Source organism: Annulohypoxylon truncatum (assembly GCF_022578515.1).
Source record: "Annulohypoxylon truncatum strain CBS 140777 unplaced genomic scaffold F4807scaffold_23, whole genome shotgun sequence".
NCBI lineage: Eukaryota > Fungi > Ascomycota > Sordariomycetes > Xylariales > Hypoxylaceae > Annulohypoxylon > Annulohypoxylon truncatum.
Genome location: NW_025953809.1, coordinates 533256 through 555229, shown reverse-complemented (window position 1 = coordinate 555229; position 21974 = coordinate 533256). Strand labels below are relative to the sequence as shown.

Genomic DNA, 21974 nt, shown 5'->3' with positions numbered 1-21974 from the left:
ACGGAGCTCTTGGCAGCCGACACGCCGCCCCAAGCCGCCATAGTATTGTACCTATCGCTATCGCGCCCGCCCTAACTGTTACCCCAACCAACCGCAATTGCTTTCGACGTCATCGTCGCTCTAAGGACATGGAAGCAGCGATACTGATTTGCCGAAATAATTTTGTCATTGGGGTTATAGATGAATCTTATCGTAATGTTTAAATATAATTTGGACTTCGACAACTCAATATTCAACATCACGGAATCATCTCTGGTGCCATACGTAAAAGGTTATCAAGTTCAATTATGTATCAAATGCAATTTCATATCAACTCCGAAATCCTTTAATGACACTGCCGGATAGGCAATGTATAATGACTTACACTGTCGGAATGCATCCCCAAACGCGCACAGCCAAACTTGCTAAAGCAAAAGTAGCAAAAGTCATGGCAAACAGCCTTGATCAAGCAAGAAAAGAAAAAGAAGAACAAAAAAAAAATCATCCACCATCCCGTCGTCCTGTTCGTACATATGTGCTCATGTCTCCCCTTTTAACATATGTATGCACATCAACCTTTGTTTCGTCAACCGCCGTCAACCAAGATCAAACCCCTTTCCTTTTCAAGCCGTTTTAACATGGTTGCAGATAATTACTAGGCACTAATCCACCCCTACCAACACCTTGTCCAGAGTGAATCTCAGCTTCCCACCATCCGTCGTCCTGGTGTCGAAGAACGGCCAAGACATCGCCTTTGGCGAAGCCAAGCTCCTCGGGGATCGCCGCCTGGTACATGTACAATGCTCGAGCTACCGAACTGTTAGTTCCCGTACGAAATATTTAAGAGGTAATGGGAGGCGTGATCGGAAAAAACTTACCGTAATGCAAAATAGCTCGACCATCTGGCGTGTATTGTCGACTCGGATCCGCCACACTCTTACTGCGCTGTCTCGAGCTCTCTGCTATAGGGTCTCGTCCGTCGTAGAAAGTCATGGCTCCCGTCATACCCCTTGAGCTAGAACTGGTTTCCGGTCTGCCATTGCCCCGTCCTCGCATCGATCCGTAGACGGATCCGTCTCCGCCAACCGGTGCAAGCTGCATAGCCATCTCGCCAGCTCTACTAGTCGGGCGGCTATAATCGCCTCTGTAAGGAGATGGAGAAGTTGCCCTTATCGAGTTAGCCGACGAGTTGTTTTGTCTGTAGTATCCTTGGTCTGATCCTCGCTTGACAGACATGGCGGGCTGTGGCGAAGCTTGCTGTCGAGCACCACCATACGACATGGGCGAAACCGGCGACGCTGGCTGCGGCGAGTTTCGAGTGCCGCCGTACGAGCTGGGCGAACCTGCCGGCGAGTTTCGCGTTTGACTGCCACTGTATGGGTTCGGCGATACTGAACGGTGACTTTGACGTGTGTCCTGGTACATTCCAGGTCGGGGGGAAGTAGCGCGCGGAGCCGCCGGTGATGTTGCGCGAGGCATCTCACTGCCCCTAGTCCCGGGCCGTGAAAATTTGGAGGATTGTGTACCACTAGTATACGCTCCGGATCCGGGGCGCTTAGCGTTGAACATGTCTCTGGTCTGCTCCGCATACTTTCGGGATGCTTCTTGCATCGCCTTAGATGTAACCGCGGGAGGTGGGACTCCCAGTCGCTGCACTGCGGTGACTTGCTGGTCATACGACGGTGGTGGAGTGCCTCTTACAGCGGCGGCCACATCACTGCTTCCCCGAGGAGCAGGTACGGAACGGGACATGTTCTGGGTTCGATCAGGCACAGGCGTAGCAAGTCCGTGGTAGTGATCAGCCGAGATCCGTCCTGCAGCTTGCTTGTTGCCAGCAACACCCTTAAGTTCTGCTAAGGCCAAGGCGATGGGATCTTCCTCTTGTGCGGGTGGAGCGCTATCGCTCGCCTTATTGCGCTTATCGGTATTCGCAACATTGAATACGTTCTGCCCTATGTTCAACGCTAGGCTTGCATTCGCGTCGATAGGATCGGGGCTGGCTGTCCTCTCCGTTCTATCCGGAATTATACTCTGAGGTTCTGGGGCCGGCTGCGGAGGCTGGAAGGCAGGGCGTCGGGAACTTGGCGTACTTTGAGCTTGTGTTTGGACCTTAGTTGGAGAAGCCTGGGGAGTTCGGGAAGCTACAGGACCCCAGGTGTTTCTGTTAGATGTTTGTACCGGTTGCTGTGCGTCCTTGACACTCTTACGGCGGAAGGGACTGTGGTTCTGGAAAAATCCGCTCTTTTTCTTCATCATGCGCTTTTCCGGCGATGCCGCCACCACGGGTTCCGGCTCCTGTTTCGCGGGCGATACCTTGCCACTTGCTGGTTCCTGACTAGAGAAGGACGTCGGGTTCGAGTACTCGCTATTATCATCGCGGCTTGATGGCCGTGCAGAGATATTCGAGCTCGTAGCCGAATTCATACCATCTGTGCGGCAAAGCATCGTCATACCGTCCAGGGGATACGGGTCGTGAGGGACAGGCGCGAATTGAGAAGCATCATACTGCTGCTGTTGCATTCCAGCACTTCCCTTTCGGCCCCCTTGCGTCATAACAGACCCCGAGATAGATCCTGAGGTTTTATGTGTCTGCCCGACTGGATCTCTGTTGGAGAGTGGTGGGGGCTCATTGCGCGGCAGATCTCGAGTGACTGGGGAAATAGGATCATGACGTTGCAATTCTTGACGCTGTAGATCTTGGCGCTGCAGGTCCTGGCGCTGTAGGTCCTGACGTTGCAACTCCTGGCGTTGCAACTCTTCGCGTTGCAAGTCTTGTCGCTGCTGGAGATCTTGCCTCTGTAGATCCCTAGAAAGAGATAACTCGGGTTCATGACGTTGGATATCTCGCGAATATGAGGAAGTGGGCTCGTTGCGTTGTAAATCTCGGGAGAAGGAAGGAGGAGGATCATTACGTTGTAGGCCTCGAGGGACGATATCTCGAGGAACAACATCCCGCGGAGTAATGTCACGAGGAGCGATATCCCGAGAAGCAATATCCCGAGGAATATCTCGAGGAATATCTCGAGGGGTGGTATCTCGAGGGGCGGTATCTCGAGCTACTAGATCCCGAGGCACCAGGTCTCGAGGAGCAGGGGGATTGGGGTCTCTATCTCGGCGTTGGAGATCTCGAGCGAGCGAAGAATTAGGATCATGATGAGACTCGTAAGTAGAGGGCTGGGGTGAGGGAGCCCGGAATCCGGGGTTAATAGCACGCGGATATTGTTGTAAGTCGTTTCCTCGCCGGCGGTCCTGCTGAGCCAATGCAGTCACTGGGGCCTTTTGTGGCGCGATGGCGGCTGGCTCCCTAGCAAGGGGTGCAGGGGCCGCCACGGGGGGTTCGTGTGCTAGGTCTCGGGCGAGAGCCGAATTAGGATCGTGATGTGATTCGAACGTAGATGGTTGAGGTGAAGAGGTGCGGAATGCAGGGTTGATACTTCGTGGGAACTGTGCCACCGAATAATTATCGTCATCGGAGATTTCTGAATGGTGATCTTCTACGTCTCCACGACAGAAGTTGATGTACTTAGGCGGGTCTGGGATTTCCTGGCCGGTTCCCTTTTCGCTGATGAAGTGGATTATATCCTTCTCGACATCCATCTTTTCAAGAGACAATCGGATCTTCTCGCAGGACGCGTCGTCACTAACGCAGACGGTAGATGCGATATTGGCGAACGTCCACAAGCTGCTCTTTGTAAAATCCAATCTCTCCTCTTCAAGGTCCTGGAACTTGTCGGCAGCTGCCTTCCACTCCCTGTTCCATCTAGCGGTCGTCTCTTCGAGAACTTTGACCGCGTTTTCGTATTCGGTGTTGGATGTTGCAAGGCTGATCTGTGTCTTTTCCAACCTGGCCTTATTCTTTCTCTCCTCTTGGCCCATGACCATGTGTCCTTGGGCTAGATAACCCTTGATCTTTAAACAATCGTTCTCGTAACGATCACGGGTCTATATGGTTAATAAGGTTAGTCGGGTACCTATACAACACCTTATTATCCACGGATATCACTAACTTTGTTGACCTGGTTCGTTTGTTGTATCTTGACCTTGAGAAGCTTCTCCACCGTATTTTGGATGATCTTGCGTCTTTCCTTCATTCCACCGGCGAAGGCAGCAAGAGGCTCTTCTAATTCGCTCTTCATCTGGGATGCGATGCTAGCATGCTGCTTGGCCATAGATTCAACTTCTCCTCGCACGGTATCTAGTGAGCCCTTCAGACTCCCCATCTCGTGTGTGCCTAGAGGTTTTCGACATAACGACATGAGTTTTCGGGCGTATTCATCTTCGATGGAGGCACGGGCTAATTAAATAGATTTATCAGCTCAACGTAGTGGTGAAAGGGTGTTGGAGGAGGCATACCGCCGTAGAAAGATCTGAGCTCGTCGCTAGTCTGCTTCGCAGAGGCCATGCGATCGAGCAATGGCCCGACGCCGGCGTCATCTTTGCCCCAGAAATTATTGGCGACTGGTGATTTTGCATTAGTAGCTAACATCGCAACCTCGATCTCATTCTAAACTTTACAGGAAGACATACACGACAGTGCAACTGTCGGGCCATCTGTGGCCGCAGGCATCCTCCCCAAATGCTGTTGCAAAAAGGCGACGGACACTATCTGGTCTGCAATTGTCGGTGAACTTGGCGTTGGCGCGTGTGTAGGAAAATTCGACGATCGATCGATTCAGAATGTCTCGAAATTAGGTTATCGTTAATCAACTGGAAATCAATTCCGCCACGAAAAGAAGTGTGGTAGGATCAATCTCTCAGGAATGTGAAGATTTGAGAGATGTAGAATGTATAAGCAGGGGTCTGATGGAGAGATCAATTGATGCAACAAGAGGGAGGATCCATTTGTTTACATTGTGCACCCGCATAAGAAGACCACAGTTGCCCTAGTGATGGCCAGCTTGAGGCCCGCGCTGAAGTTGCGGTGGACTGTGTGGAGTAGCTGGGTGGTCCCGGCGCTAAATTTGTGAAACCAATTGGATTGTCCAATGGCCATTGCGTACCTTGGGAATGTACCTGGGTACCTACTCAAGTCTTTAGGAAATGGCAATCACTCGAAGTCTGAACTTCTCTTTTTCATTTCTAAGAATAGAAATATCGATGCCAATTATCGGGAAGTCGGTAGGAGTTGTGATTTAACTCTATCTGGTTTGTTGTTTGTTCATATAAGCATAAGTCTATTCTTAATATAACGTTCACCCAACTACGATTTAGGATGTTAGGGAGACAATGCCCCCAAGGGCTGTTCCTCTAATAAATCTCAATGCTCTTGTCTCTATGACAATACATCCGTATATGCGGTCCGACTCAGCACTGGTTATGAAGGCTTTTTGATTACATAAGTCCTTTTAGCTTTTCCAACTCTTTCATTACTCTCCTATTTGTTCCCCGAATAATCAAGATCTCGGTACGCTCAGCCCTAAAATGATGTAACTATGGTTGATCATACTCTCCTCCCGATGCGGGGAACGACCCTCTAACGACTCCGCGATGCCGAAACTCCATTGCGCTACGCAGTGTCGGCACTTGCTAACGGAGGGGATTTGCTCGATTTGAGCTGCCATCGTACATATGCGGAACCCAATAACCCGGGTCGGTAAGTAATGATCTTACACGGCTTATATCTAATAAGTGCCCACCTACCTAGATCTATATCCACCTCAGGAAGTTGCGGATTTATATTGATGAAAATCTAACATTGCCATATCATTATTGATATCTACTACTTTATAATCGACATTCCTATATCTGAGAAGAATAGTCTTGTTACAGCATGGACAGTTTTGAGTATAATTCTAGTCCCGCCCGTGTCGTCTTCGGGAGCGGCACCATCCAAAAGGTGCCGGCAGAGCTTATACGAGCGAATGTATCTAAACCGTTTCTTCTCAGTACACCCCAGCAAGTGAGTCATATAGACCTACTCAAGAGCGTCCTTGGAGATGTCGTTGTCGGGGTGTTCACCGAAGCCACAATGCATACGCCAGTGGAGGTCACCGAGAAGGCGCTTGAACAAGTCACAGCTTCCGGGGCCGACTCTATCGTTTCTATCGGAGGTGGAAGTACCGTCGGCCTAGGGAAAGCCATTAGCATCCGGACAGGTCTTTTTCACCTGACAATCCCGACGACATATGCTGGTAGCGAAGTCACGCCTATCTTGGGCGAGACAGATTCTGGGAGGAAGACGACAAGGTCTGATCCAAAAATTTTGCCGAGCGCTGTTGTATACGATGTGGACCTCACGATGACTCTGCCCGTTAGCCTCACGGCTACTAGCGGTGTTAATGCTATTGCGCATGCTGTCGAGGCTTTATATGCTCGTAACACCAACCCGATTATCAATCTGCTTGCTCAAGAAGGGGTGAAAGCTCTAGCCAGTTCCCTCCCTGTCTTGATTTCCGAACCGTCCTCGCAAACGGCACGTTCTTCTGCACTGTACGGCGCATGGCTCTGTGGAACTTGTCTCGGCAGCGTGGGAATGTCTATCCATCACAAACTCTGCCACACTTTAGGGGGCAGCTTTAATCTTCCGCATTCGGAAACGCATACGATAGTCTTGCCCCATGCCCTGTCGTACAACGCCCCGAAGGTCCCTGCTGCGATGAAGGCTCTAGCTGCGGCGCTGCCGGAGAGCGAAGGAGACGCAACTAAAGGGTTGAATATTCTCTTGCAGAAGCTGAAAGTCGAAAGGGGGCTGAAGGCCTTGGGTATGCAGGAAAGCGACATCGACAAGGCAGCCGACATCGCCGTGGGCAATCCGTACTGGAATCCTCGCCCTATTGAAAGAGACCCAATAAGAGAATTGATCCGAAGAGCATGGGCTGGAGAAGAAGCAAGAGCCGATTTGTGATGGAGTCGATCTCCAGGAGCGCCGAACACCCCGTGCTGCACATAATGAAGAAATTGATGAGCGTCTGGAAATTCTATTTTCGTTTAATGGCTTTTAGCGTCATTGCCAGTAGACATAACTAGCTACCACTGATCGGTTTTGTCTGGTCTGTGACACACCATGTGCAAATCAATGTAAATAGGGGTTCCTGATTGGTATCAACCTAAAACCCTATTGTTCTTCAAATGTGGATGTGTCCGACAACTAGGTGGCTCTACATCATATGAAGATAAGTTAATCTCAAGTTAATTGAACCATAAGCAATAGGTTTGGCATTCTTCCAGTAATAGGTGTGAAACTGAGCTTTGTTGGTAGTACATCGTTAGATACACATTGCCTTCGGTAATTCCAAGCACATGGTAGCTTCTTGATTGCAAAGGCTAGCGTTATCAACCAACGTACTTAGCTTGTTTCAATTATTGGACTTTATCAGAATTTCAGAATGGGGATGCTTGGGGGCAGTCATGGGGCCTAGACTGTTGACGCGGTTTGAACAGCGCCTCGTAAATAAAGTAGGATCATGACTATTTTCATACACTAATAATGCCGAGAAGTACCTTTATGTTAATATGAAGAAATACGTTAGCAAAAGCTACGATTTTGAATGAGGTAATCGTGAGTTTTCCCCTGAACATTGCGTTAAGGTTATCCCTGACTAACACACCCCTATTTGTATGCAACACAGAATATTAGTAAGCGTAGGTACGTACAGTACCTTAGTAAGCAAGCGATCCTAGAAAAGGGGGTTATGGATATTCACGATTTGGTTGAGCAAAGCTGACAGTAAAATGGTTCATCTAGATTCTCCTTTATAATTCCGTATTGAAATAATGCTTCGTAAGTTAGAAATAGCAGTAACGAAATAAACTTATATCCTGATCCAATCTATCCCACCGTCTATTTGGGGCTTCGCTATTCTAACACTCCCCCACCGATCTAAACGTCTTCATTTTACTTCCCCCACAACGAAATCTTCGGCATCCTCCACTTGCAAATAAAGATTAAATAAGTCGCGAGCGCTGCCATGGTGTAGTTAAACATGATAAACTTGATGAAGATACCGATATTCCTGGCGCGGTGGCTATAATCGAAATCGTATTGCTTGAGCTAGTAAAGGGGGTTCCATTCGTTAGCCAATCTCTAATACCAAGACGGTCAAGTGTATGGGTATTGCGCAGCTTGAAATTCACATATTCATCCCCGTTAGCATATGGACAGTACGCGCACTCCCCCATAGCATTGGCGTCAAGCAGGTATCCCTGCGCCGACGCCGAGCCGAAGAAAGCCGCTGCGTACGCGTCGCAGGTCTCGTTGTCGGGAGCGTAGAAGATGGATATCTCGGAGTCAGAACATCTGACGTCGAGGCCGTGCATGGCGTTGGTCGCGATGCCCTCGACCAGGTAGAACAGCGGCGAGACATTGTAGAACCAGCGCCAACCTTTCGGAGTTAGCGGCGGCGGGGAGAGGGGTCCGTTGAACGTGTTGACCATGAGCCAGACGAAGCCCGTCGCGATCTGCGCGGCGCCGATGGTAGGGAAGACGGAAGAGATTAGCTGGGCGAAGCTAGCGACGAAGATTTGGTATAGCTCGTACATGAGGAACGCGTAGCCGGCGCGCTCGGACGAGTAGAAGTACCCGACAATATAGTACCACAGTAGCCAGTACAAGAGGCCGCCGATAAGGTTGAATGGGATCTCGACTAGGAACGTGCTCAGGACGAAGACCGACTAGTGGTAGACGCGAGACTCCTTTTCGCGCGCAAGGAATTGGTCGCGGAATACGATGAAGCGAGGTTCGACCTGGAGCGTGAGCATAGGTTCGGTGATGATGCCGATGAATATGGAGAACAGACGGTTGCGCAGGTCGGTCATGCTGTTCGATAACTGTAGGAATGTTAAGCCGTTGATTAGACCCATCCATATGTTCAGCTGCATCTTGATAATGACATAATCTGGGTCCTTCCAGTAGTCGAGAAATGCCCGGTGAAGTACCACTCGCAGCTGTTCGAAAGGTGAAGCCGCGTATGTCAAAATGTCTTGGTCTTCGTTCGCCGCATCGTCTCCTGGAGTTTAGCCCAGCGCTGATATGATTTCATTTAAGCGCTCGCTGGCATCTCTATATTCAGGAGACTGCAATCATGTTGATGCCCAATCAACAGAGGAGTTTGCCGTAAGATTTAGGACATAATCAGCCGGATTTTCTGTCTCCCTGCAAAGCCGAGTGTGCCGACCAAAATAATCTACAAGGTTTGACATTTCGGTCCCATAAACCCAAAGTATGCTGTCTTACCCCCTGGGATAAGCAAAAATAGACCATCAAACTGTTCAATACGGTCGAACGATGGTTGATGAATTGTGCATAAAATTGTTTGCCCTGCATTCGCTAACTTTCGCATTAGAGAGATGATAAAGAAGGCAGACTCTCCGTCCAATCCAGATGTGGGCTCGTCTAGGAATAGTAGGATATCAGGCTTCGCGGCAAGCTCGACGCCGATGCTCACCCGTTTTCGTTTCTCGAGACTGAGTCCGGTGCCAGGTGTACCGATCAGGGCGTCCGCCACGTCTTCCATTTCGAGCATGGAGATGACTGTTTCTACGTATTCGTACTTTTCAGCGATCGGAACAGAGATGGCCTGGCGGAGTTGTGCCGTAAGTCGTAATGCTTCCCGTACGGTGGATATATCAAGGTGGACATCTTGCTGTTGCACGAAACCAGAATGCCGGTTCATTGATTGCGGAAGAGAGTCGCTGTCAAGCTACAACCCGCCGGTTACAACTCCAATAGAAACCCCCCGAGAAAGCGTATCCAAAAGCGTAGTCTTAATGTAGGTTAGCAGCATACTCAAGATTGGTTCAATATTGTACGTACTTTTCCTGCTCCAGACACTCCCATCAAAGCAGTCATTGTTCCGGGCTCCAACCACCCTAATCCCTGTTAGAAACATAGGGGCATTAAGATGAGTCAGAAGTTAGCTTACCAGAAACGTTATTCAATAATCGGCGGTTCTCTTCCCTAACTTGAATGTCAAGACAGAGATCTTTCCATGCAAAATGCCGCCTTGAAGAAGTTATAATCTGATTAGTTGTAATATAAGTTTCCCATAGAACAACATCACTCATGTCGGTGGCTTGCCCTGAAGACTTTTCTTCATCTGATGTGAGGGCAATGTCTCCTGGCCTTTTCTTTCGCGGAACATCCGTGCTATAGAAGATAGTAGACAAGCGACCGGCTGGTGTCTCAAATCTCCCCATTCCGATTCTTCTGTTGATCAGTACTGGATTTCCATGACCTTATTCTGTTAGAGTTAAGAAACGTACGTAGATGACAGACTCTTGAGCAGGCAGAGAGCCGTCTCGTGAGATTTGAGGGCTTTCCGGAAGCCGACGCCCAGAGGACCAGGCCACACATTCGATGTTGTTAGAGAGGCAACGCGAGCATAGCGATGCAGCGTCACACCGTATTACTCGATGCTGTCGGCAATAGTTGCACGCTCGTGATACTTTGGTCCGTTTTGCTCCTGGTCGGGCTGGAGGGTCACCAGATGAAGATGCAAAAGTATAGAACACAATGATCCTTCGAGAACCTCAATGAAACATATTGAGGAGAAGATAAGAATTGACTTGAGGATTACATCAAGTGAGCATAAGTAACGTTAGAACTGGATAAATTTGAGAGTTGAGTGCTTATCAATAATCCTTACAGTGGGACTTTAACGCTTGTCTCTTTCAGTAATTGCATATCTGGGAAGTCCTTATTCATTTATCTATTTATAAGTAAAACATGCGACTTTTAATTGAATATTTCCTCGTCTCTTGTCTCGTTACTGCAATAGAGTTATTCGATATTCATGTTGTTCTCTAGAAACTCAGCAATATCATTGACTCCCGTCGGCTCGTTGATCCAGTGTCCACCTTCTGCATATTCGTGAAAATCCACCACGGTATCTGCGCGTCTCCAGAGTATACTGCATAGTCGTCGGCCTTCCTCAAGAGGAACAATTGAGTCGTCTCTCGAGTGCCCAAGAAACACAGGTGTCTCGTCGTGCTCTTCGGAATCTGGTATCCCGTCCAGTTCTCCCCCCAGCAGCGCTAAAGCCGCCGAAGGCGCCCAGCCACAAAGGCCGATCAACCCAGCATAATCTTTCTCACCGAAGAGAAAGGTCGAGAACGCAGTTGCAAAACCTTGACTGATTCCTCCTAGGAAGATATTTATGCGCGGAACAAGAGCTTCCTCTTGTTGAACGAGGTCTAAGACTAATTCGATGCTCTCCTTTAAGCCGTTTATCTGAATCTCGGGCTTCTCGTTGGGACTGTCCACCGACCATATGTCGAACCACTGTGACTCATTGCAGTTGAATCTCTCCGAGCGTCTGATTGGTGCAGAAGGGAAAACCCATCGAATGGTCGGGAAAAGGTCGCGCAGTGTCCGAGGTTGACCTACAGGCTTGGAAGTCTTGCACTCAAAGAATTCAACCGAGAATTCGTGTCCATTACTGCCTTTGCCATGGAGTAATATGACTGTGTGAGTATGAGCCCAGCCTTCCTGAGGCTCGACAACCTGGATCGGGAGGTTACTGTTCGGCACGGCCATTGTGGAGCTTTCTATTCAGAGTATTCGAAACAAGCGCTCTCATATACCAATAATGAAAAATGATAAGGTAATTGAACTTGTACTGAATAAATTATGAGAGAGAATTTGGTGTCTGAACAATCAAGGCTGGTTTATGGCTCAAGTTGATGATTAGGTAGGCGCCTACTTATGAGTTATGAGAGTTGAATTTGCTAGGAGCTGTTGTCTTTAGTCAAACAATATGCCATCAAATTCAAAGTTGAGAAAATAGTGGGGCATAAACAAACGCTCTTGCCTGCTTCATACTTGCTTAATAGGTACGATTAAGTAAGAGGGAAAAAAAGAAGTACCTACCGGTCGGTGGTTAGAGTTTTAGTTATTAATATTCAGCTCAGCTCTACTCTCGGAAAATCTCAATTGCGTCACTAAGATTAGCTGCCTACCTGGTACATATTAGGCAGTGGACTTGGACAGTGCCTCTTCGATACCCTCTTGTATTACCCATATTCATTTCTGATGTACCTAGGTACCTATCTTCTTATGTTGCATACCGTACGTAATATGCTAGGTGTGTATGATATTCTACCCTACTAGTATCCTACCAGGTCGTGTGCTTCTGCAATGGTGGAATCACAGAGTTCGCTTTTCCTTCCGTCCAACATGTAACTCGGACCGTACAGTATTCAACACTGTCTCCCCAAGACTCCAGGATCGTTATCAACAGAATAAGAATCATGAGGTAGGAAGCCGATACCAGGCTTTCTCAGCTTAGGAGAATTTGGTCTTAGGATAGGCCTAACATCAACATATGTAGGTATGTACCGGAATATACAGTATAGGGGCATCCTCGGTCGAGTCAAAGCCATATTCCCACAACCTTCCACTTAGTATAAACAACAAACCTATGTCGATAGAACGAATCAGTATAACATCTTATTATAGCAAAACAGCTAACAAAACGATAAAACAATCATGTTACCTCTTTGCTTAGCAAACTCCTTGTTCGACATGTAAGATTGGGCTAGTTCGACAAGGAGAAGACGAATACAAACATAAATAGAAGATATAAAGAAATATATATCTCTAGATCTAAAGCATAGATACATAGTTAGTAATGACATTGTGTTTGGGAAAGGCGAGCCTTGGCGGTCAGCCCGACATTCTAATGTAAATTTCGTGCAGGGCAATGATTAAGCATACTATCCACAGACTCAGATACCTAGTTACATCTCGACCAGCATAAGAACTCTTCCCATCAACCGTCACGTAATTGGTCATTCAGGAAGTTAGGCCCTCTTCACGATTGACGAAATCGTATGTATGTCTTGATTAAACACTGGGACTAATACGCTATGGTTCTAAGAACAAACCAGTAAAAGCTTTAGGCCTCCGTTGGATTGAAGGTCCAGTCCTCGGAGAACTGGCTATACTCAACGTTGGGGTTCCCCCGAAATATATTCTCATATTTCTCAACGACAGTCAAAGGGTCTTGTGCCTGCCTGAAAAACTCATGTGAATGCTTCTTTATGACCGGGTCGTTCCACATCTTCGTCACCCACTTCAGACCGTCCTCGCTTATCCCGGTTAGGGGAAGCTGGTAGCTTCGGAAGCGCTGCACCAAAGCATCAACATAACGTAAAACACGTAGTGAGAATCGCAAGTTACTCACCCACAAGACGGGCCAGAAGAAAGCATCGGCGATACTAAACGTCCCAAACAAGAACCCTTCGTCTTCCTGACTAAGTTCCTGCAATCTCTTTTTCGTATCTGCTCGAGCTTTGCTCCAAAGCTCAACCATGTCCCGGATTTCCTTGGCTGCAGCTTCGCTGATGGGAATTTTCCCAGTATACTTACCGAGAAAGTTGGTGTGGTATGTGTTCCGCATAACGTTGAAGCCAGAATGCATCTGAGCCGCTGCCGTTCGTGCCAATGCTCTCAACTTCAGATCTCTGGGCCACAGGTGAAGCCGCGGGTGCTGCTCCGCAAGGAACTCGCTTATGGCCAGAGAGTCGCCGATCAAGAAGCCCTCATCACTGGGGTCTGGCTGTAGAACGGGAAGTAGACCCCCTGATAGGTGGGCTGGTGGAGCAACTGCCGGGTTCCAGCCGTAGCCCTTCGTCGTATGGGGAATCTGAAAGTAATCAAGAATGAGTGCAACTCGGACTCCCCAGCCTAGTTCAGGAGATCAAAATTCCGGTTCCGATATTCTTGATAAATTCTACTGGTAGATTTTTAACGTACTGGAATATCGAGTGAAATACACATGGAGAATGTGGTCTAGGTTTTGCATGTTCTCCGCCATTGTGTTGATGGTTATGAACTGAAGATATTCGATTGGAATAAGAAACCTCTCAATCTATCAACGGAGTTTATCTCGTAACAAATCGTACCTATTATAAGAATCCGATATGTAAGCTCAAATCGCGTGATGACTAGACCCGGCCGATCACGGAATGACGCTACTACATAAAACCCCGTTGAGTCACGGAAGACCCACTAAGACACTAAGGGCGCACTTAAGGTGGACTAGTCCGGCTTACGGCTTATTCAACGGGATGGGGCCGACGATGTCCGGCTCATCCTTCCATCGCTGTGTCATATCAACATCCAACTTGAAGACCTCGGGCCTCTTATAGTGACCCGCCCCATCTACATAAGCCTTCACCAAATCCAGCTGAGAGAGGTCAACCTCCCCCACGACGAGCAGATCGAAGTCGCTCATATAGGGGCCGGCAACGAAGGTGCAGAACGGGTGAATGATAGCTGTCCAACCCCCACCAGGCTTCACCTTGTCCTGCGGACCCAAATTCTTCTCCATCCACTCCAGACATGTGGCGTCGACGTAGCTGCTCGGGCACAGCACGAATACCTGCGCTGTTAGAGCGTGCGTCTTCATCAGCGCCTCGATCTGCTTGCACGCCACGTTCTCGAAGCCGTCGAGGATGTCGAGGGCCGGCCAGCAGCCGACGTGGATATGCTGCCCCTGGTCGATGAGCGCCTGCCGCGCCCCGTTCATCGTATGCTCCCAGCACGCGAGCCCGCCGATCCGGTACCCGGCCCCCTTCGGCTCGTACGTTTTAAGCGTGTAGCCGGACCCCTGGCCCCACACGAGCCGCTCGGCCCACGTCGGCTGCAGCTTGCGGTGGACGCCGAGGATGGTGCCGTCCGAGTCGATGGTCACGATGCTGTTGAATATGGTGTGCCCGCCGCGCATGCGCTCGGATATGCCCAGGACGACCACGATCCCGGATTTCGCGCACGCTGCTTGGACTTCGGTCAGATCATCCGGCACCACCACGCTCTGCGCCGCGTACAGAGCGACGGCCGCGGCGTTCGGCGCGTAACAGTTAGTGAAGTAGGGGAAGCCGGGAACGAACACCTCGGGGAAAGCGAGGAGCTCAACGGACTCGACTGCGGCTTGGGATATGAGGTTGACTACCTTACGTAGGCTGGCAACCTTGTCCATGTACACGGGCGCGACGTGCAGGGCGCACGCCTTGATTTTCTTGTTCAGCATCTTGAGGATTGGCGATGAAATATTGCTTTCTGTTTCTAAGTCTAGCTTAATACCTACGAGTCGCATTTAAATGATCGAAGATGATCAGATGGAGATGTCACAGGAGAATCACGTTGGAATAAAGCGCGCTGTTTAATGTGGGGAGCTTCCTTTGTCGATGCGCTGATGGCGCTCTGTGTTACTGTGTTACCACCCTCGGCGGGGTGTCGGCACTTGTGGCATACCTGTAGGTACGCCTGTGGTGCTGATCATCCCGAAGTTGGGGCGTATTGTACGTCTATATACTCGGGATAGTGGTTGTCGGAGATAATGGTGATACTGAGAATTCGTATATGTAGGACAAAATGCTCCGTACTATGGCACTCGGGTTGCGTATCTGTAACCATACCTACGGATAGAAGAATCAACAAGAGATGATATGTTCATCGTTCCATATGGGTAGTTAATGTTTGGGCTGAGATTTTACATATAACGGCCTCAGGCAAGCCACGGCAGGGGAGAAATCTGCGTCTAGGGAGACGTCGGGGCTCGCCAAATTTAACTACACGGGACGATTAGCGAAGATCAAATACTACCACACTTCAACTTACCTTGAAGTTCATGATTATCGCTGGTATCACCTTCTTCATTTGCATGATGGCGATATTTTGTCCGAGACAATTGCGACGACCCCGACTAAATCCCATGTGAGCCGCCTCCATCCGTCTCAGCTCCTCGCTGTTAGACGTGAGCCAACGGTCGGGACGAAAGACGTTAACATCCTCACCGAAGATACCGGCTCTCTGGTGTACTGCTGCTGGTAGGCATCCAACGCTTGTGCCCTCTGGGAAAAACATACCCGCAATTGTCGCGCCTCCTGAGGGAATTAATCGCTCCATCGGCCATGTCGTTACGGGGAAAACCCGCATGCTCTCCTTAACTACCGCATTAAGATACGGCAATCTGCTGACTTGCGAGAATTCTGGTATTTCCGGCAGGTTGGCCTGCGAGAGTTCATCCTCTAGTTTTCTCAGAGAAACCGGGCTTTTCAATAAGTTATATAGCGCTGCTGTCACTGTTGTTGCTGTCGTGTCGCCCGCCCCAGATATCGTCGACATTAACATACCTACCACTCCAGCAGTATCCAACACTTGCGGGTGATCCTTGCTAGCTTCTATAAATCTCTGAAGAAGATCTACATGCTCGGTTTCGCCATTTTGTTGACGTGCCCTCTCTCTTAGTTTCTCGACAGCAGCTGCCGCCATACTAGACGGAGCTCGCTTCTGTCGCATGGCAACAGGGTTGCGATAAAACAACTTCTCTAGCTGTGGGACAGAAGACCACCAACCCCAGTGGTTGAAACGGTCGCGGATCAATTGGATCGAGCCACCTACGTCATTCTCGGCCTGAAGACACCCAAGAGGCTCGCCAAACGAAAATCTCCCAGCTGCATCCATAGTATACCACAGGATCATTGACGAGAGATCAAAGTTCGTCTTCTTCCTCCTGATAGTATTGAGGAGTTCTGCGATCGTCGCATCTACCCATTTCTCGTACTCTAACGATGCGGTGGGCGTGAAGGCGTTGGCAACCGAGCGGCGCAGCGCGCCATGGCGGGTCTCATCTCTAGTGCTCACAAGACTCGACACCTCTTTACCGTTCTGGATGCCGACAAGTACCTGGTACGAGTCTGCCTGTGCCGCAGTAAGTATTTTTACCCAAAAATGACATTTTGGAGACTATATTTACCGTAATGAAACCTGTTCGACTTCCATAAACGATATTGATAACCTCCGGATCACTAATGCTGATACTCCGCACACCATATCGGACTACTGGGCCATATTGGGAGTGCAAATCTAATAGCTTCTGCCTCAGCTTTCCGTTGTACTGTTGATACGCTCGCCAGAGATCCGTACAGCCAGCAAGTGTCGGCCCAGGAGCCTTGCTTAACGTTTTCCAGTTGAAGAGAAGACGGGCAAAGGCCAGCGCCAGCAGAATAATAGACAACAGCGGGTAAATCGAGACCATGGGAAAGATATAGGTATGAAATGCTTTAAGGGAAAACCGAAGTAGAAAAGGATGAGGACAGAAGCATCTTTAAGGTTCTCAATGTTATCCACATGCATGTTCACCTATAGGCTATCTCCAATTTCTAGCTAGCCACGACATCCTTGCCATATCACGTTGCTGACTGACCAACTTCATACAAGGATGAAGGCTCCATGAGGTCATCATAATGAACACTCATTGGTAGATATGCGTCTATTTCAGCAGTTTAGGTTAGGCGACAATACGGCAGCGAAGCTGACAGCAACCAAGGAACACTAACCACATCGACCGTAGTTTCTGGGCTTGTCTACAAGCCCAACCTAGATCAGGTTTGGAATGAACACGGGGGATACAAGCTGTATATCATAGGGTCTTACAAGAGCTACGACATAGGTATATAGAGAAGTCTTATATTGGAAAATAGAATTCATATGCCCAAATATTTCGAATTTACAGTCGTACCGTGTGTCGGTAGCGATGGTGAATGCTACTTGAATTTGAACAGACCGCCTTACCATCCTCTTCCACCCATCATATATGACTTGGAATCGTATAGCGCATGTTATTTACTAACATTTCACCGCAGTTATGCCATCGTCCAAGATAGTCTAGTCTAATGGTTGAATTGGATACCTATGTCGTCGTTAGTAACGAATAGGTGATCGTGAGGCTGCGGGGCGAAACTTTGGATAATAATTTGATATGATAAGTCAGCAAACGGACTTGGAGGATTCTGGCAATTCTAGCGATTAGAAAATATCAAAAAGCTCGGATGAGGGGGCGGCGTAGACGTCGAACACACTGCCTAGGTACTACGAAAACCCATCAAGTGGCAGAATTCTTGTAATATTGAGCCGCATGGCCGTATCCTGCAAGTTCTTATATTGTCATCTTCCCCCCCTTTTCCTTTAGAGTATTATTCTTTCGTGCTCATCATACCCATTTACACTTCCAGGGTCTTACCAAATCGTAGGACCATTTTGTAGATATTAATGCCTACACCATTTCACTTGGCCCATGGGCCTTCAAAACTTCTTCCAATAAAGCGTTAATATTCAACTTATATATAGATATCCACGTGCGGTTTCATTAACATCAATACTGTTGTTCGTTTGACCCAGCACTGAGTAGATAGGGGTAGCTACCCCTGAATTACCCCTAACATCTGAACACTTAAGATAAACCATTCGATTAATTCATTAATAAACCCATATAATATACCTAAGAGATATATCCATTCCAATTGAGAAAATAAACGCGAAGAAAATGTCAAGTTTGCCCGTCTATAATCAAAATACGTCTCTATCATTATCTAGGTACTATTGTTACTCCACTCAATACTGCTAAATATTGATTGATTGTGAGGCTTTTCTTCGCCCCCGCACTCTACGGAATGAATATGCAAAAAAATTGTAACAGTACTTTATTTGGTACGACCATCGCCTATCCTCTAACGCTCTCGATTGAACTTTTGTCAAGAAGGTACTTGGCTAGGTAGAGCATTCCTTACACTATCGAGCACAATATCGCTTAATATCACCCTCTGCATTCTACATACATAATGAGGCTGCACGGTAATGAAGTTCCTAACCTACATGTATCTCTATGTATTTACCTATGAAATAAGTACCCAGGTACATATCACATTTGGCGACTACCTACCTACTCAGCGTAAAATATATCTACGAATTTAATAATATGTTATGGTATTACTACGTGATACATATTTAATATGTAGATTCCGACAACCTGTCATGAATTATCTTCACTTCAATTTTCATACATGAATTTGCTCATCAATTGGTCGTGCCCATTGCGAGTCGCGTATTTCCTACCTACTAAATATATATAGGTATCGAGGTAGCTAAATGAGGATCTTAGTAATTATACCATCGCGATTGATACATAAGTAGCAAGGAGCCTGCGTATGCTTTCTAGGAGTGACAATGTTGGTGCATGTATTAATTAGGTACCACAGAGGCTGATGGGGGTGAACCATCGTCCACTCTCGCACCAATTCTTAAATCCTCTGAACTTTGGTTGGGGTTCGAGGATGTGCTCCAACGGTTTCATTTTCCGCGGTAACCCAAGGCTTGCATATCATGACCTACTAGTCTAATATATGTCTACGCCGAGCCCAGCTTGCCTCACATTGTATGGGGGGCGCTGCAAGATTTCTCGCTAACCTTCCAACAGCAGAAAAGGGAACAGGTGCACATATATATGCAGACTGTACACCCCATCAATCGGACACCGAAGAATTGCCTTTCTACTTCACCTTGATGCATTCCTTCCCTACTATTCTAAACAATCTTTCTTCTTTACGGAGATGCCAGTATTTGGTTTCATATCTAGTATCTATTCAATGATAGATACTTAATACTGTCAAAAACCAGGAATGGACCCAAGCAAAACACCCGCACTCCGTCCACCTCCTGGTGTAGAGCCGAACTTCACTAACCCCCCTAGCCTTCAGCCTGAGCGGATTGCTGTATCGTCAATTTGCTTGGCTATCTGTATTATTTTCGTCATAGCGAGGACTTATACTCGTGTTCGACTGAACACATTCAACCTTGATGATTGTGAGCGTTCCAAGGTTCTCTGAGTGGAAATAGGGTTGACAGTCCCTTAGGTGTTTACTTATTTGCACTGGCATGTTTGCTCTAAATCGACGAAGCCTCATACCCATACTAATGATTGTAGGCGAGCTTCATCGCTTATATTGGTTTATTAATATACGTCGGCGAAATTGCTGACGGAAGACATCAAGTAAGCAATTTTCTTCTATTATTTCACAAAAGAAGATCGTTGTGTATTAATGGAAGTCGGTACTTCCTGGACAATGTCCTTTTCTTTCCCTTCCCCTGAGTTTCAATCACCTAGGTGCTGACTACCTCTTGGTATCCTAGTGGGACGTAACAATAGCCAACGCGTCTAAATGCCTTAAAGTAAGTATTTTCTTCGCAATATTCCCAAGCTTATATAAAAAGCCAAAAAAATACTACTGCTTAACACTTAAGGGCCAGCAATAGTTCGAGAATATCACCATTATCATGTACTGCGTGACATTATTTCCGCTGAAGTATGTTGTGCTTCGCCAGATCGAGTTAATCTTTTTTGATCACCGTCGCAATACCTTTACCTATAAGGCAATATGGACTCTGATTTGGTTGACCTTTCTGTTTACCCTCTCCTTTGGGATATCATTCATATTTGCTTGCGTTCCCCGGAAGAAAATCTGGGAGCCAGATATTGAGGGTCATTGCATCAATACGAAATCTACGACGGTGGGCGGTTGCGCTGTCAACATGGTCATCGACTATTTGATCCTAATCATTCCTCTTGCTGCTGTGTCGAGATTACAATTATCGACAGCAAGGAAACTCCGGGCGGCGGCAGTGTTCACAGTCGGTATACTGTAGGAATAACCTCCTTAATCTTTTCTACCTATGTGCCGAGTAGATACTATTTTCGACGCAGAGACACTGATATAACTCATAGGGCATGCGCATCCAGCACCGTACGTCTGTATTATACTGTCAAATTGTTTCAAACAGAAGATCGCACATGGGCATTCGCGCCTGTGGGCCAGTGGACGTACGCTATATTCCCTTATTTTATCCTTCTTCTATATCTAATAGTCCACGTTGATACTTACACCTAGGTAGGGTTGCGGAGTTCACTACGCTTTTTCTCGTTGCCTGTTTCCCTTACGTACCGCGGCTGTACCAGCTGCTCAGCAAGCGGGATAAACAGATACAAACTGATTCGTCGCGTACTCGTACCACTAATCCAACCCAAAATGCTTCATCTGGGGTTCAAACTGTTACTGGCTGGAGTGAATTAGAGGAAAATAGGGGGAATAACGAAGGCATCATGTTAGATCAGTTGAGCAACAGCGAAGGGTCCGCAAGTACCGACTTGGTAATCATGTCAAATGTCTAAGAATGTCCCAAAGAAGTCCTGTTAAAAGTGTGTCTGAAATATGGAAGATGGAATTTGTCACGAGGCGGAACTAAGAGGCTAGGGAAGAACGACGTTGTTGCTTCAAGGGCTCTAACTATTCCCTTCCAGGGGATGCGGTATACATAGGTACATAACATTCCTTTGTCTAGAGCCAAGGGCCAACTGCCAACAGGGCGGCTTCGTACAGGCTGACTCCCGATGTTTCTGGGCTACCCCGTCAGTATGGTGCCCTAGGTGGCCACGCGTAGAGTGAATGCAAGGGCGTGGCGTGATAGCTGCGTATGGGGCTTTTTTTTTCTTGGTACAACCAATAACGCTATCATCTCTCTATCTATAGGGAGGCAGAGCCCCTTATATGCAACTGCCTCTCACGCTGCGTGCTAGCCAGGTCCTCGCTGGAGCCTGGCGCTCAGGCTAGCGCCTTGCCTCTTTAAGTTCTCGGTCTGGGCAAGGAGCTTCGCGGCTCAACCGTACCTAGAACTTGGTGTTCGGGGAGGTCCCAAGGCTGAGCTTTCTTGACGCCTGGAGATATCCTAAGGCTTAGCACTTCTTCTCTCTTATCCCCTGACATACCCGCTAACCCTGGCGAGACCTCTGGCTATTAGCTCTCACGGAGGAGGCTTCTGGCAGAATCAAAGGGTAATAGGAATGGATGTTTAATCGAACGATGGTTCACATTACTTTCGTGTTTGAGAAATGTGACCGAGAACCCCCTTTTCTTGAATTTTACCCCGAACTGCAACTCATGCTAATCTAAGGGCTTTCTGAAATGCAGACCGAATGTCAAAAATGAACAGAAAAAGTCTCGGTACCACCATAAGATAGATACCTAGGTGCCTGCCTGATATGTGGGTAGCGAAATGGGTGGTATGATGTGCTACTAACATTGATAGGACGTGACTAAGCCGCTAGGCATCCTCCTGCTTGCCTATAAGAACCCATCTTCCCACCCCCTCACGCCATTCTCATTTCTTTCCTCCTTTTTCTCACACACTGCCGATCAGACAGTGTTACCTCTTTGAAATCTCT

The 21974-nt window shown here is 47.9% G+C and overlaps 8 protein-coding genes across 8 annotated transcripts; 2 read left to right on the top strand and 6 right to left on the bottom strand.

Annotated features, from left to right (window-relative positions):
- Positions 1-37: 37 nt before the first annotated feature.
- F4807DRAFT_432357 (uncharacterized protein) lies at positions 38-5066 on the bottom strand. Its single transcript, XM_047998597.1, has 5 exons — positions 4507-5066; positions 4333-4437; positions 3987-4273; positions 858-3921; positions 38-788 (listed from the first exon to the last, which is right to left on the bottom strand). Exons 1-5 carry the CDS (start codon positions 4544-4546, stop codon positions 613-615), a joined length of 3672 nt encoding a protein of 1223 aa, XP_047852817.1. The 5' UTR covers positions 4547-5066; the 3' UTR covers positions 38-612.
- Positions 5067-7234, top strand: F4807DRAFT_432354 (putative maleylacetate reductase). Its single transcript, XM_047998596.1, has one exon. The coding sequence runs from the start codon at positions 5750-5752 to the stop codon at positions 6821-6823; it is 1074 nt and encodes a 357-aa protein (XP_047852816.1). The 5' UTR covers positions 5067-5749; the 3' UTR covers positions 6824-7234.
- A 579-nt stretch (positions 7235-7813) lies between these two features.
- F4807DRAFT_462016 (P-loop containing nucleoside triphosphate hydrolase protein) lies at positions 7814-10113 on the bottom strand (the record flags this gene model as incomplete). Its single annotated transcript, XM_048001767.1, has 6 exons — positions 7814-7969; positions 8053-8589; positions 8644-8924; positions 9152-9617; positions 9731-9786; positions 9840-10113. The coding sequence occupies 6 exons, from the start codon at positions 10111-10113 to the stop codon at positions 7814-7816; spliced, it is 1770 nt and encodes a 589-aa protein (XP_047852815.1).
- A 531-nt stretch (positions 10114-10644) lies between these two features.
- Positions 10645-11801, bottom strand: F4807DRAFT_432352 (phospholipase/carboxylesterase). The gene has a single exon (XM_047998595.1). The coding sequence runs from the start codon at positions 11450-11452 to the stop codon at positions 10697-10699; it is 756 nt and encodes a 251-aa protein (XP_047852814.1). The 5' UTR covers positions 11453-11801; the 3' UTR covers positions 10645-10696.
- Positions 11802-12559: 758 nt separating this feature from the next.
- Positions 12560-13789, bottom strand: F4807DRAFT_432349 (putative glutathione S transferase). The gene is made up of 3 exons (XM_047998594.1): positions 13673-13789; positions 13101-13603; positions 12560-13043 (listed from the first exon to the last, which is right to left on the bottom strand). Exons 1-3 carry the CDS (start codon positions 13731-13733, stop codon positions 12813-12815), a joined length of 795 nt encoding a protein of 264 aa, XP_047852813.1. The 5' UTR covers positions 13734-13789; the 3' UTR covers positions 12560-12812.
- Positions 13790-13967: 178 nt separating this feature from the next.
- F4807DRAFT_452493 (carbon-nitrogen hydrolase) lies at positions 13968-14948 on the bottom strand (the record flags this gene model as incomplete). Its single annotated transcript, XM_048000333.1, has 1 exon — positions 13968-14948. One exon carries the CDS (start codon positions 14946-14948, stop codon positions 13968-13970), a length of 981 nt encoding a protein of 326 aa, XP_047852812.1.
- A 254-nt stretch (positions 14949-15202) lies between these two features.
- F4807DRAFT_468830 (cytochrome P450) lies at positions 15203-16958 on the bottom strand (the record flags this gene model as incomplete). The annotated part of the gene is made up of 3 exons (XM_048002646.1): positions 15203-15489; positions 15539-16621; positions 16677-16958. 3 exons carry the CDS (start codon positions 16956-16958, stop codon positions 15391-15393), a joined length of 1464 nt encoding a protein of 487 aa, XP_047852811.1. The 3' UTR covers positions 15203-15390.
- A 2131-nt stretch (positions 16959-19089) lies between these two features.
- F4807DRAFT_158795 (uncharacterized protein) lies at positions 19090-21625 on the top strand. Its single transcript, XM_047993312.1, has 7 exons — positions 19090-19561; positions 19612-19631; positions 19683-19748; positions 19889-19927; positions 20012-20397; positions 20481-20576; positions 20648-21625. The coding sequence occupies exons 1-7, from the start codon at positions 19378-19380 to the stop codon at positions 20922-20924; spliced, it is 1068 nt and encodes a 355-aa protein (XP_047852810.1). The 5' UTR covers positions 19090-19377; the 3' UTR covers positions 20925-21625.
- Positions 21626-21974: the final 349 nt, after the last annotated feature.

Bases quoted from the DNA above. Each gene is read 5' to 3' on its own strand.
- F4807DRAFT_432357 (XM_047998597.1), bottom strand. From the start codon at position 4,546: ATGCCTGCGGCCACAGATGGCCCGACAGTTGCACTGTCGT. The intron at 4,274-4,332 runs GTATGCCTCCTC...CTATTTAATTAG, and splicing joins GCTCAGATCTTTCTACGGCG to CCCGTGCCTCCATCGAAGAT. The intron at 789-857 runs GTAAGTTTTTTC...ACAGTTCGGTAG, and splicing joins TCGAGCTATTTTGCATTACG to CTCGAGCATTGTACATGTAC.
- F4807DRAFT_432354 (XM_047998596.1), top strand. From the start codon at position 5,750: ATGGACAGTTTTGAGTATAATTCTAGTCCCGCCCGTGTCGTCTTCGGG.
- F4807DRAFT_432352 (XM_047998595.1), bottom strand. From the start codon at position 11,452: ATGGCCGTGCCGAACAGTAACCTCCCGATCCAGGTTGTCGAGCCTCAG.
- F4807DRAFT_432349 (XM_047998594.1), bottom strand. From the start codon at position 13,733: ATGGCGGAGAACATGCAAAACCTAGACCACATTCTCCATGTGTATTTC. The intron at 13,604-13,672 runs GTACGTTAAAAA...CTCCTGAACTAG, and splicing joins GTATTTCACTCGATATTCCA to GCTGGGGAGTCCGAGTTGCA. The intron at 13,044-13,100 runs GTGAGTAACTTG...GCTTTGGTGCAG, and splicing joins TCTTCTGGCCCGTCTTGTGG to CGCTTCCGAAGCTACCAGCT.
- F4807DRAFT_158795 (XM_047993312.1), top strand. From the start codon at position 19,378: ATGGACCCAAGCAAAACACCCGCACTCCGTCCACCTCCTGGTGTAGAG. The intron at 20,398-20,480 runs GTAGGAATAACC...TATAACTCATAG, and splicing joins GTGTTCACAGTCGGTATACT to GGCATGCGCATCCAGCACCG. The intron at 20,577-20,647 runs GTACGCTATATT...ACACCTAGGTAG, and splicing joins GCGCCTGTGGGCCAGTGGAC to GGTTGCGGAGTTCACTACGC.